The 13,234-nt window shown below is 34.3% G+C and overlaps 1 protein-coding gene across 3 annotated transcripts in view; it reads left to right on the top strand.

Annotated features, from left to right (window-relative positions):
* NEMF (nuclear export mediator factor) overlaps positions 1-13,234 on the top strand; it is a 51,708-nt gene that overhangs the window by 16,532 nt on the left and 21,942 nt on the right. For all 3 annotated transcript variants that reach the window (XR_009699427.1, XM_061180805.1, XM_061180804.1), the window contains exons 8-17: positions 613-686; positions 1,557-1,627; positions 2,070-2,145; positions 2,533-2,595; positions 4,248-4,325; positions 4,409-4,617; positions 4,863-5,054; positions 5,437-5,500; positions 7,619-7,707; positions 12,845-12,948. Coding sequence is in view for 2 of the 3 variants with exons in the window: in XM_061180805.1 (XP_061036788.1) it covers positions 613-686; positions 1,557-1,627; positions 2,070-2,145; positions 2,533-2,595; positions 4,248-4,325; positions 4,409-4,617; positions 4,863-5,054; positions 5,437-5,500; positions 7,619-7,707; positions 12,845-12,948 (1,020 nt within the window). In the remaining variant the exon portion in view is untranslated. The remainder of the gene's footprint in view (positions 1-612; positions 687-1,556; positions 1,628-2,069; positions 2,146-2,532; positions 2,596-4,247; positions 4,326-4,408; positions 4,618-4,862; positions 5,055-5,436; positions 5,501-7,618; positions 7,708-12,844; positions 12,949-13,234) is intronic.

Here is a 13,234-nt window from a genome sequence, read left to right as displayed (position 1 = left end):
GATCATTTTTATGATGCACAAATGTAAAATTTTTTTGTACATTTAAAAATACAAATTGAATGTTTGAAGTGAATGATTTAGTTTCTGAAATACATGAATTTAGTGCAATCCTGTTCGAAATGCCGACAGGTGGTATTGTTATTTTTGCTATTGCACTTCCTTTTTTAAATTAATCTGATATGTGCAATAAAAAGCATACAAAAATGTTCAGGAAAACTCTGGAAAATAATAGTAATGATGGAGTATAATTTTTTCATAAATTAAAATGTATTATGAAGCTATAGTAATTAAAAGTTAAGTTTTGGGAGAAGGAATACACAGAATAAAGAATTCAGAAACAAGCCCAAATATATATGGGAATTTAGCATATGAACAAAGTGGCTTTCATATCATGAGGGGAAAGATGTATTCAATAAAAGCTATTGGGACAACAAGCTGGCCAAAATATATTCCTATTTAATAAACTGATTATAAACATGAAATAACTATATTTAATTTTCTTGAACAAGTTGTATTATTTCCTAAGCACTTTTTGTTTTCTACATAGATGTTTAATAATCATTATGGACAGTTGATTGGCACTCCTTTTTTCCTTTCTTATTCCCCTATTAGACATTGAAAAAGTACTTGTTTGTCTTCAGAAAGCAGAAGAGTATATGAAAACAACATCCAACTTCAGTGGAAAGGTGGCGCCACATATACTTATTGTATATTGTTGATATTTTACTTATTTAGAGTTTTAGAATTTAAATGTTCATTGAAGGATCAGTATATGTAAATTTTTTGTTGTAATTTGGAAATTTAACACCTGTAATATGCTTATTCTAGGGTAGTTTTTTTAATTGCTGTTGGTTTCTGATTTTTGTTCTGTTCCTTAAATCTTCTACAAAGTACTGGGTCAAGTCAATATTGGCACTCCTGAAAAGTTGAGGAATTTGAAAATATTTCCTCTTAGGTTGATTTTAGATAGAGAAGCACATCTTAATTTGCCAGCACTTTCCAAAAATTTACTGATTAACATCTTTTTAATTATTAAATATCCTCTGAGTTACCTCATATCTTGTTTTTCTTCCCTATTCAAAGTATAACTTGACTTACAAAAAACATTCAGGAAAAGTTCTGATTAATTACAGCTAAATTCACTCCACATACACCCTGCACCCAGTTATTAAAATGAATTAAAATTTCCTACCGGCAAAGTGAACCGAAGATTTTTCTGCTGGAGGTAAAGTGCTTTTGGCTTTTTTAAGTTGCAGAACATCTGAAAAATGGAAAGAAAAAAGCGAAATGCACATGTATAATCCCACCACTTTATCAAATCATTAGTTTTCATTTTCTTTATTCCCTATTTTTTTCTTGTTCATATGAATAAGTCAGTATTTTCTAATGGTACTTACTGAGTCTTAAAAACATCACTTTGAGAAATGATACAATCAGACAAATGCTGATTGTTTATAACTAGAATAATTTTGTAAGTTAATAAAATTAATATCATTCAAGGAAAGTAAATCTGTTAATTATGAATAGAAATTAGTTTTAATGTTGGATTTTTGTAGGGGTATATCATTCAGAAAAGAGAAATAAAACCAAGCCTGGAAGTAGGTAAACCAACCGAAGACATACTCACGTAAGTATGTAGGCATGGGTCAATTTGCTTTGGGTGTTTATTAATGTTCTTTTCTTTTTCTTTTTTTTTAAATAGATTTATTTATTTTTGGCTGCATTGGGTCTTTGTTGCTGTGCGTGGGCTTTCTCTAGTTGCGGCGAGCGGGGGCTACTCTTTGTGGCGGTGCGTGGGCTTCTCATTCCGGTGGCTTCTCTTGTTGCGGAGCACAGGCTCTAGGCGTGCGGGCTTCAGTAGTTGTGGCACACGGGCTCATTAGTTGTGTCTCGCAGGCTCCAGAGCGCAGGCTCAGTAGTTGTGGCGCACGGGCTTAGTTGTTCTGTGGCATGTGGGATCTTCCCGGACCAGGGATCGAACCCGTGTCCCCTGCATTGGCAGGTGGATTCTTAACCACTGCACCACCAGGGAAGTCCCTATTAATGTTCTTGGTAAATATGTTTTACAGGTATGAGGAATTTCATCCTTTCTTGTTTTCTCAACATTCACAATGTCCATATATAGAATTTGAATCATTTGACAAGGTGGGTTTTCTGATTCTGTTTTTTGACCAGTTAGCATGATGTGAGTTGTTAAATTAATATCAACTTGCTTTGATTGAGAAATTGAAAATATTTCTGCTTTACAATCATTATGAATCTGGACATTAAAAACCAGTGCAGTCACAGATACAAACTAGTGGAAATGTTTGTTGCCTCTTTATTTCAAGATGAAGGACCAAAGATTTGAACTTAATTTGATTCCTGACTGCTTAGCTGTATAATACATTTACTGGAAGTCTACTCAAGTTCTTTGCGTGGTGTTATGAAACAAAATGGACCCTAAAATTCTGTGTATGCAAGTTGAAGCAGAGACCATGTTTGTGTGTTTTTTTTCCAGCTAGTTGATTGTCTTTTTCTTTTTTTGATAAGGCCGTAGATGAATTTTATTCCAAGATAGAAGGTCAGAAAATAGATTTAAAAGCTTTACAACAGGTATGGTGTTATTAAAAACATTTATATAAACCAGCTAGCCTTGAGTGTGGTTTGCTGGGTAGGTGATGCTTTCATCCAGGAATGGGCAGCCTTTTAGAAGTAGTTTGGGAATGCCCTGATCTCTTGGTATATTAATAAAGGTCCAGGGGAACTATCAGTGTTTAAAAAAAAATACGCTCATTTGCTCCATTAGAATATCAAATATTCTCTAAACCAGAAAATACAGTGGGAAGGAGGCCTGTTATTTATTCCCTGGTATGATTTGCTTTATTACAATAACCCAGAGTTTCTCAAACTTTGCTGTAAAGGGAATAGTGTTTCAAAGAGGAGATTTTTAAATAGGCCAAAGGAGAGGGAATAGTTTTCTGTATACAAATTAAGTATATATTTGTTTATCATTAAACTGTTTTCTTTTTTAAAGTGGGCTTTTGAACTAGGCCTTTAATATGCTTTGCATGTATCATGACTCCACAAGGAGGGTTTAATATGCTGTGTTTTGTTTTCCCAGTGCATTTGACCATGTTTGGGGAGCTTTTACTGCAGAACAGTTTTAGAAAATGGCTAAAGTCGCTCTTGATTCGATTTTTCAAAAATATTCATAGAATCTTAAAATATGTGTGCAAAAACGTGAAATTATGTGAATCTCTGTATCCTCCCCACCTTGGTTGTAAAAAATTAACAAGAGCGGAATTTCAAAGCAAGTGGGTCACATGAGTTACATAGTGTGATTGCCACATGGTGGCAGCACTTTAGCAAGTAAACAGATATTTAAGAGTAACATTGAACCCCATGTTTTTATGTACATCAGAATACCCGTGAATTATTTTAATAATCACTGTGTGTTCTTTTAATAATCACCATTCTTATAACTTAAATATTTTTAATATTACGTCCAGCATGCAAACATTCACTAATTGGTGATGCTATTACTAGTGTTACAAAATTAGCCCCACATCAGTAACCTTAATATGTAAGTTCCGTGTGATAGAATGCTATACAGCCATCCCTCAGTGTCTGCAGTGGATTGTTCCAGGAGCCCCTGTGGGTAACAAAATCCAAGGATATTCAAGTCCCTTATATAAAATGGTGTAGTACAGTGAATATAGTTAGCCTCCCATATCTGCAGGTTTTGTATCTGCAGGTACGGAGGGCTGACTGTATAAAAGTTCACATAACTACCATGAGCCTTTGTGTTGTTAATTTAGGAAAAAGAATACTTTGTAAAATACTAGAAATAATGCTGAGAAAATTAAAAGCAGCAATAAAATAAAAGGAAGCTATTTTAGGGATTAATGCTAAAAATGCATTCCCCCAAACTTTAATGCCATAGGGAAAAATGTCTTGAACTCTGCCTGCTTGAATAATGCAAGGGCAGTAGGGGCATATCTTACATACAATGTAACCTGTAATCAAAATACCTTCCTATATAGGGAATGGGATGTAGATGGTCAGGAGAGGTAATTTTGGAGCATGAAACACTTTGGGGTAGGATAGACCTGGGGAGATGGACTATGGGGAACTTTAGCTAGTTAGGTAACAACATTGAGGGGGCAGAAGTAGGGGTGAGATAGTGAGTTTCAGGAGGTAAAAGAGAGAAGGTACAGAAGGTAGAAGAAATCTAATTTTTAAAAACTCTGTTTTGTCAACAAAAGGAAAAACAAGCATTGAAGAAATTAGATAATGTCCGAAAGGATCATGAAAACAGATTAGAAGCTCTTCAGCAGGCTCAGGTATTATGTTTAGCTTTTTCAGATACTTTTTCAAAAATGGTAACTTTGGCATTGTAACAAATGTTTTTGGTTTATTTCATAAGGAAATAGACAAACTTAAAGGAGAGCTTATAGAAATGAACCTACAAATAGTTGACAGAGCCATTCAGGTTGTTCGAAGTGCTTTAGCCAACCAGATAGACTGGACAGAAATCGGGTTAATTGTGAAAGAAGCCCAAGCTCAAGGAGACCCTGTTGCAAATGCAATCAAAGAACTAAAACTACAAACAAATCATGTTACAATGCTGCTAAGGTAAGTTTGATTCTTAGTTAAGCAGTTAGTGCTTGTCTTTATTTTGCTATTTAATTTTTCACTGTGTTCATTAAAATTTTTTTTATTTGGAAATTTATCTTTGAAAATACAGAAAAAAATTAATTTACATTAAAATAATGCAACTATTTACTGTAAACCATTTATAATTTCCTTGAGAAAAAAAATTGAAAATAAAAAAGTGATGTCATTGACATTAGTGAAATACTATTGAATATTTTTAATAGAAATCCATACTTGTTATCAGAGGAGGAAGATGATGATGTTGATGGTGACATCAGTACTGAGAAAAATGAAACCGAACCACCAAAAGGAAAAAAGAAAAAGCAAAAGAATAAACAACTGCAAAAGCCTCAGAAAAATAGGCCATTGCTTGTTGATGTTGATCTCAGCTTGTCAGCATATGCCAATGCCAAAAAGTAAGTCATAAATTTAAGTATTTTATTTATTTATTTATTTATTTATTTATTTGCCATGCTGCACGGCACGTGGGGTCTTAGTTCCCTGACCAGGGTTTGAACCTGTGCCCCCTGCATTGGAAGCGCAGAGTCCTAACCACTGGACCACCAGGGAATTCCCATAAGTATAAATTTTAGGTAAAATATTATCTGCAATAAATCTGTTAGGGTATTAAGGATAAGAACTATCATTATTTTGACTATATTCTTTGAGGTGAAATATTTTTTTAAAAGTATTTAAAGTTGTTCTTGATGATTTGTGAGTCTGTAAAATTAGAAATAACATAAATAGAAAACTAAAGAATGAAGATTTTATCTACAATTAAAAGATATATTTTTCTAGGTATTATGATCACAAGAGATATGCTGCTAAGAAAACACAGAAGACTGTTGAAGCTGCTGAGAAGGTACTTAATATTTCTTAGAGTGAACGTTAATTGTTTTTCTCTGCTTTATTAATTTAATGGACTTAATTATTTCTTCTCTTTAAATGAGGTTTTCAAATTCAGAAATACCTTTCAAACTTAATTTTGCTTTAAATGTGTGTATTTCCAGTATTTATTTTCTCCCCTAACCCTCTTCCCCAGGTCTCTATCTCAGTAATTTTCCCTTTTTTGCTCAAGTTAAAAATGTTGGGGCTTCCCTGGTGGCGCAGTGGTTGAGAATCTGCCTGCCAATGCAGGGGACACGGGTTCAAGCCCTGGTCTGGGAAGATCCCACATGCCGCGGAGCACCTGGGCCCGTGAGCCACAATTACTGAGCCTGTGCGTGTGGAGCCTGTGCTCCGCAACAAGAGAGGCCGCGATAGTGAGAGGCCCGCGCACCGCGATGAAGAGTGGCCCCCGCTTGCCACAATTAGAGAAAGCCCTCGCACAGAAACGAAGACCCAACACAGCCAAAAATAAATAAATAAATTAATTAATTAATTAATTTAAAAAAAAATGTTGGAGTCATCCTGGACTCTTCTCATATCCAGTCAATCCTTTTAAATAAAAAGTGAAGTCATTTCTCTCTGTTCAGCATCTTCCAGTTTCTTCCCATCTTACTCAAGACACCTTAAAGCCTGGATCAGGTAGGGAGGCCTATCTGCTTCCCTCTGGTCACATCACCCACACTCCTCTTGTTACACACTGTTTCCAGCTACAGTGGGATCTTAAGCTGTTCCTACATCAGTGGCCCATACTGCCTTCTCAGGGCCTTGGCACTTGCTCTTTCTGACAAGAATGTTCTCCCCTCAGATTTTTCATGGTTTGATCCCCCTCTTCATTCATGTGTCTACTTAAATAAGACTGTCAGAGAGGCCTTTCTTGACCACTCTTAGTAAAAATAATACTACCTCAATCACTCCCTTTTTACTCTTGTTTTTCTTTTTTAAAAACACCCATCCCAACATATGTTTATCTGTCTTCCCTCTAGAATGTAGATTGCATGAAAGTAGGATCTTTATCTGTTTTATTCATTGCTGTGTCCCAGTCCCTAGAATATTGCCTGAAACATAGTCACATTAATATCTGTTAAATGAGTGGTCTTCATGACTTAGCTCTATCTGCCTCTCCAACCTCATTTACCCTGTGATCATACTTGCTGGGCACGCTGGCCTTTTCCTTCTGCTTACAGTGCTCTTTGTATTCTTTGCCTTGATAATTCCATTAATCCTTCAGGCTTCAGCCTAAATGCCATTTCCTCAGAAATACCTTCTTTGACCATAATCAGTTATAAATTAGGTTCCCTTGTTGTACTCTCATAGCATCCTTTGAAACATTTACCATGTTTATTTGAATAATTATGTGTTTTATATATGTCTCTTCTCCTAGACCCCAGTGGGGTAGGAAGTAGAAACTTTGTCTTGTTCATTGTTGTGTCTCTGACATCTAGCCCAAAGCCTATTACATGGTGGCACAGAGTATATGGTAAACAGATGAACTCTTTTTCATTTGTAGGTCTTGAGCAGATATTTGTATACAAATCATTTTAATATTTAAGGCCAAAATTTTTTCATTTTATTACCTTTTAAAAAATAAATTTATTTATTTATTTATTTATGGCTGTGTTGGGTCGTCGTTGATTTACTTTCTCTAGTTGTGGCGAGTGGGGGCTACTCTTCGTTGCGGTGCGTGGGCTTCTCATTGCGGTGGCTTCTCGTTGTGGAGCATGGGCTCTAGGTGCACGGGCTTCAGTAGTTGTGGTGTGGGCTTCAGTAATTGTGGTGTGGGCTCAGTAGTTGTGGCTCGTGGACTCCAGAGCACAGGCTCAGTAGTTGTGGTGCACAGGCTTAGTGGCTCCACAGCATGTGGGATCTTCCTGGACCAGGAATCGAACCCGTGTCCCCTGCATTGGCAGGCAGATTCTTAACCACTGCGCCACCAGGAAAGTCCCCATTTTATTACTTTCATGTGTGTATGGTGTGTGTGTATAGATAGTGCCATTTGTGACATTTAAAAACCCATTTCTTCCCCTGTCATTTACTTGGTGGTGTTTAAGTAAATTTTCAACAGATTACTTAAAAACTCTTTTCATATAAATAGGCATTCAAATCAGCAGAAAAGAAAACAAAGCAAACCTTAAAAGAAGTCCAGACAGTTACCTCTATTCAAAAAGCAAGAAAAGTGTATTGGTAAGTATTCTACCTTTTTGAAATACATTTTTTCTTTCTATCAAAATTATACATACACATTATTTAGAAAATCAAGCAGTTCTACAAAGCTTGTTAAAAAACCAGTAACCTCACAAACTTTTATCCCTACTCCTATTGCCTCCTCTCCCAAGGAAACTTTTAGCTCTTTTAGCTGAATCTTTTGGTATATACCTCCATTTCTCTTAGTAATATATTGCTGCTTCTTATTTTTTCTGTTTTACACTCTATTAATAACTTCCCACTATGGAAAGATGAAGATTTTATTCTTTCCATTTGTGCTCCATTACATACACACACATCACCTGGCTTCTCAATATACTTACAGCGTAATTCTGTCAAGATTGATGTTCTGTGTTAACATTATTATGAATATTTAAGTTGTAATCAGAGCTGGATCATATAGTATTTTCCTTTCCTGCTCAGTATTTTATCTTCCCTGAAGTTAATAATTGTTTCATTTGCTTTCTTTTTATTTTTGTTCTTGTTATTAGTCATGTCCAAATTCGCTTCCAAGTGTGTTCAAACACATTGGAATTTTATCAGTATCATCTTCTTGCAGAAGTCTTTCCTGGAGCTTTTTGACGTACTTTGTTCTAGATTGGTTACTGTAAGCATTTTAAGATCTCCTTTTATTATTTATTATCCTGGAACTTCTCTTTAACCTCTCTCTGTGTTGTATCTTCTGTCCTGAATCTCAAACTTCCTTTTTCTTTGGTTATGGACTGTGTGCTCTAGAAGCTTCATGAGAAGGGGTATGTAGAAGGTAAAGTTTTTGAGGCGTCCAATGTATAAAAAAATTATTTTACTCATAACAGTTTGGATGGGTATAGAATTCTAATTTGAAAATATGTTTCCCTCAGACTTTTAAAAAGGCATTGTCCATTGTATTAACTTCCGGATTTGATCTTGAGTTTGCTGTCATTTTGATAGTTGCTATTTTAATAGGAAACTTGTTTTTGCCTTTCTGTAAGCTTCTAGATCTTTTTTTCTTCCTCTCAGTTTTCCAAAATTTCACAGGAATATAGGTTGGTGACGATGTTTTTATCCATTATGCTGGATACTTTGTGGGCCTTTTAAATTGGAAACACTGTTTGGAGAAATTTTCTTGAACTATTTCTTAGAAAATTGCCTACCTTCTGTCTGGTTTTTTGTTTTGTTTTCTTTTTCTTTCTTTCTAGAAGTCTCATGTTTTACATATGGGATCCCCCCCCCCCTTAGCAGTCCTATTGCTTTGCATTTTCTGTTTTTCAACTTTTTGTTCTGTATTCTGAGATTTTCTCAACTTTATCTTTCAATCCTTCCATTGAATTTTTTAATCTTTTATTTCTTCCTATCATGTTTTAATTTTAAGCTGTTTTTGGTTTTTTGAATGTTACTTTAAAAAAACTTACTGCTCTAGTTTCTTTATAACTGAGAATAGTTTTGATGTATTACATTTTATTTAGTATCCTTTTCTTGCAGGTCTGTCTTCTCCAAGTTTCTTTTTTCTATTTGTTGGTTTTGTCTCCAGCGTTCACTTGTGTACGTCTGGTGATCCTTGACTGTCTACTCACTTTTTATAGCAGAACATTAAAATGCTGATTGGAAGTTCTTTGTGGGTTGTTGGACTTGTAAAATGATCTGTGTGGGCCATCTGTGGAACTCTTGAAGTCTTTCGCTTTTTGCCTTTTCAGCTGGTTTCATTTCCCACAAAAGCTTCTTTCTCTTCTATTTGTAAAGTGAAAACCTGGCTATCACCATTTTGGGAGCTCAGTGGAAATAATAAGCTGGAGAGTCTTAGTATCCAGTATTTCATATGTCTACTTAATTGCCCTATTTTACATATATTACCCCTACTTACAACTGTGATACGTTTCCCCTAGTCCAGAGATCCTCTTTGTACCCTTTTTAGAGAATTAATTTCTGACTTTCTGTTAGAGTGTTGAAGGAGCAGTTACCACCATGTTCAGAGCTGGAAAGATCTAGGGAAGTGCTTACTTCTTGATCAGATTTTCAGCCAGTACTTCTGTTTTTAAACCTCATCTTAAACCCTATTTCTAGCAGTACCTGTGCTCTTTATGGATCATACAGTGTAAGTCGATTTGTCTCTTGGCTTTTTGCACTGTCAGCTCAGGATTCAGCTTCTTGAGTCTGCTCACTTGTTCATTTATTTTCCAGCTTTCAAAATTTTGTTGCTTTTTTCTTTTCTTTCTCTCTCTAACATCTCTATTGATGAATATGATTGACCTGTAATTTTCATTTCTCATAATGTTTTTGTTAACTGTTGGTACAAGGTTATATTATCTCGTAAAACAAATTGGAAAGTGTTCCTTTATCAATTGTCCTTAAATGTTGATGGAAGTCACCTGGAGTTTTCTTTATGGGAAAGTTTTTCATTACAGATTCAAATTCTTTAGTAGATAAAAGGACTACTCAGATTTTCTAGTTTTGGTTAGCAATGTTTTTCTAAGACTTTGTCTATTTTGTCCAAAGTTTGAAATTTATTGGCAAAAAGTTTATAATATTCCACTTAACTTTTTTTTTTTTTTTTGGCCACGCTGCACGGCATGTGGGATCTTAGTTCCCTGACCAGGGATCAAACCCGTTCCCTCTGCAGTGGAAGCATAGAGTCTTAACCACTAGACCACCAGGGAGGTCCCTCCACTTAAGTTTTTAACATCCCTAGAATCATTAATTACTTCTCCCTTTTCATTCAAGAATTATTTGTGCCTTCTCTCTTTCTTGATTAATCTGACCAGAGGATTTTCAGTAGTATTAATATCATTAAAGAACCAGTTTTTGACTATTGATCTCCAGTATTATATATGTGCTTTTTATTTTAATAATTATTTTCATCCTTCTACTTTTCTTTGGGATTTATTTGCATTTCCCTTTCTGATTTCTTGAGACAGAAGCTTAGTTCATTGATTTCCCCCTTCCTCCGGCCTCTTTTCTAATATATGTAAGGCAATAAATTTCCCTCAGCATGGCTTTAACTGTATCTAAAAAGTTTTGTTGTTTAGTATTTTCATTATCTTTCATGTCAAGATATATTCTAATTTCCATGGTGATTTCTTCACTCATGCATTATTTAGAAGTATATGTATTACTTTCCAAACACATGGGGGTTTTTGGTTATCTTTTTGTTACTGATTTTTAGCTTAATTTGCGTAAAAGAGGTGATATTCTGAATTATCTCAGTCGTTTGGTGTTTGTTGTTGAAACTTGCTTTATGGCCCAGTCTATTTATGGACAGCTTTATTTATAAATATGTCATATATAGTTGAAAAGAGTGTCTTTTCTACAGTTACTGAGTGCATTTCTCTAAATATCAGGTTATGTTTATCAGTCAAGTTGTTCAAATCTTTGGCACCTTTATGATTCTTTTTAATGCTTGTTTTCCCAGTTACTGAGAGAAGTGTGTTAAATATCATACAGTTTGGATTATCTGTTTCTCCTTTTACTTCTGCACTTTTGCTTTATATATGTGAGGCTATGTAATTAGGTGATAGAAATATAGAACTGTTATATCATCTCAGTGAATTGAGCCTTTTATTAATTTTAATGAAATGTCCCTTTAACTTATATCTATTTTTTCCATCTGTGTGAGATGTTAAAACTGTATAAACTGTTTTTTGGTTAGTATTTGCATGGTATTATCTTTTTCCATCATTGTATTTCAACCTTTTTATAGCCTTATATTTTAAAGGAGTATGTATCATTGTTTTTTCCCCAGTCTGACAGTCTTTGCATTTTACCTGGAGAATTGACTACATTTATATTTAATATAATTTCTGATATATTTGGGTTTAAATCTAACCATCTTACTACTAGCTTTCAATGTGTCTTATTTGTTCTGTGTTATTTTTTGTCTTCCTTGTTGCTTTCTTTTGATTAGTTGGCTTTTTTTTTTTTTTGGCCTGTTAGTTATGCATTCCTCTGCTAGGATGATTACAAAATACATCCTTGATTTATCTTTCACATTCTTTTTGTCCTTGTGGGTTTATGTCTTTTTGCAAACCTCTTTACCATCAATAGGGAAGTGGTTAAATCAGTATAGTACATCCATTCAGCAATGAGGAAAATATATTTTTAAGTGAAAAAAGAAAAAAATATGCAGAACAGTGTGTTGTGTCTGAAAAAGAGAAAAGGTTTAGAATAAGCATTTTATTTTAGCTTTTGTATGTATAAAGAAACTCTGGAGAGGGATACAGGAAGCTAATGGCCCATTGGTTAGTAGTAGCTGTGGGAACTGAAGAGATGTAGGATCTCTCACTATACTTTTTTATGTAATTAAAACATGTTTTGAACCATGTATATGTATTACTCAATAAAAAATTAGATTAGAAAATAGGAATAGAATCCTTTTGCTATTATATTTTGGGAGCTATGAGGAAGTTTCATTTAATGCCTGTGCTCAATCTATCATCTTTAACCAGAAATTTTAAAATTCTAGGTTAAATCATAAAAAAATTATCTTGCGAGTCATATGTAAAATAGGAAATATTTATGTTCATCTCATTTTCTAAATGTCATACAAATATACGCTCTTTTTATCGTGGTGGTATGTATTAATCATGAAAACCCAAGTTAATTTGTTTCTTGAGAAAAGTTATAATTTTACACTTCTGATAGCAATTTTTGGTTTTTAGTATTTTTTTAAACTGTAAAGAATATCATATATGTAAACATTCAGTTGATTAATTGAGGACAGAATGGGAAAACAACTTTTCTTTCTCATCAGTGGTCCCAAAGCCTATCCAGTGCCCCACTGAAAGAAAGCTAAACCTAGGGACCATGTGACATTTTATGCTTTTGCTTTTTGTAATTCATTGTTATAACATCAGTTTAAGAAGGCTGTCTATATGGGAGGGAGATAAAGAGAGAACATATTTTTTAAACATAAAATTTAGTTGTTTTCTACTGAGACTGTCTTAAGAATATGCTAGGGCAATTTGTATTGCAAGTTTTCAGTAAAATTCAGCTTGATGTCTTAAGAAAAGAAATTAAGCCATCAAGTTGTCTTAACCTTCACAGGTTGGAGAGCTTTCTGTTTTGTTTTGTTTGTTAAAAAGGTGTGAATTCAGGCAACTATGAAGGGAAAGAAATGTTAACTTTTTTCTTTAAAATTTGGTAGGTTTGAGAAATTCCTCTGGTTCATTAGCTCAGAGAACTATCTAATTATTGGTGGACGAGATCAGCAACAGAATGAAATAATTGTGAAAAGATACTTGACACCAGGTAGGTAAGATTAAAATTCTGAAGAATTTTCTTTTAAGTAACTGGATCGGTTATCTCAATATTAGGTGTAGATTTTTATCTTGTACTCCTTTGTTTGACAGATTTAATTGGTAGAAAGAATTTCATGGTTTATGGTTTGTTGAATATGTACTTTGATACTTGATTCACATTTTAAGTGAATATCCCTAAAGTAGTAATGCCGAGCTAATCTGTAGTATTAGATTTTTGATTTTCTACTACATTAAGAAAATAGCTTTCAGTCCTCCAAAGTCATTGTAGATCAATT

This window comes from Eubalaena glacialis, chromosome 2 (genome assembly GCF_028564815.1).
Source record: "Eubalaena glacialis isolate mEubGla1 chromosome 2, mEubGla1.1.hap2.+ XY, whole genome shotgun sequence".
In the NCBI taxonomy this organism is placed as follows: Eukaryota; Metazoa; Chordata; class Mammalia; order Artiodactyla; family Balaenidae; genus Eubalaena; species Eubalaena glacialis.
The sequence above is the reverse complement of the archived record's forward strand: the minus strand, read 5'-3'. Positions and strand labels throughout refer to the sequence as shown.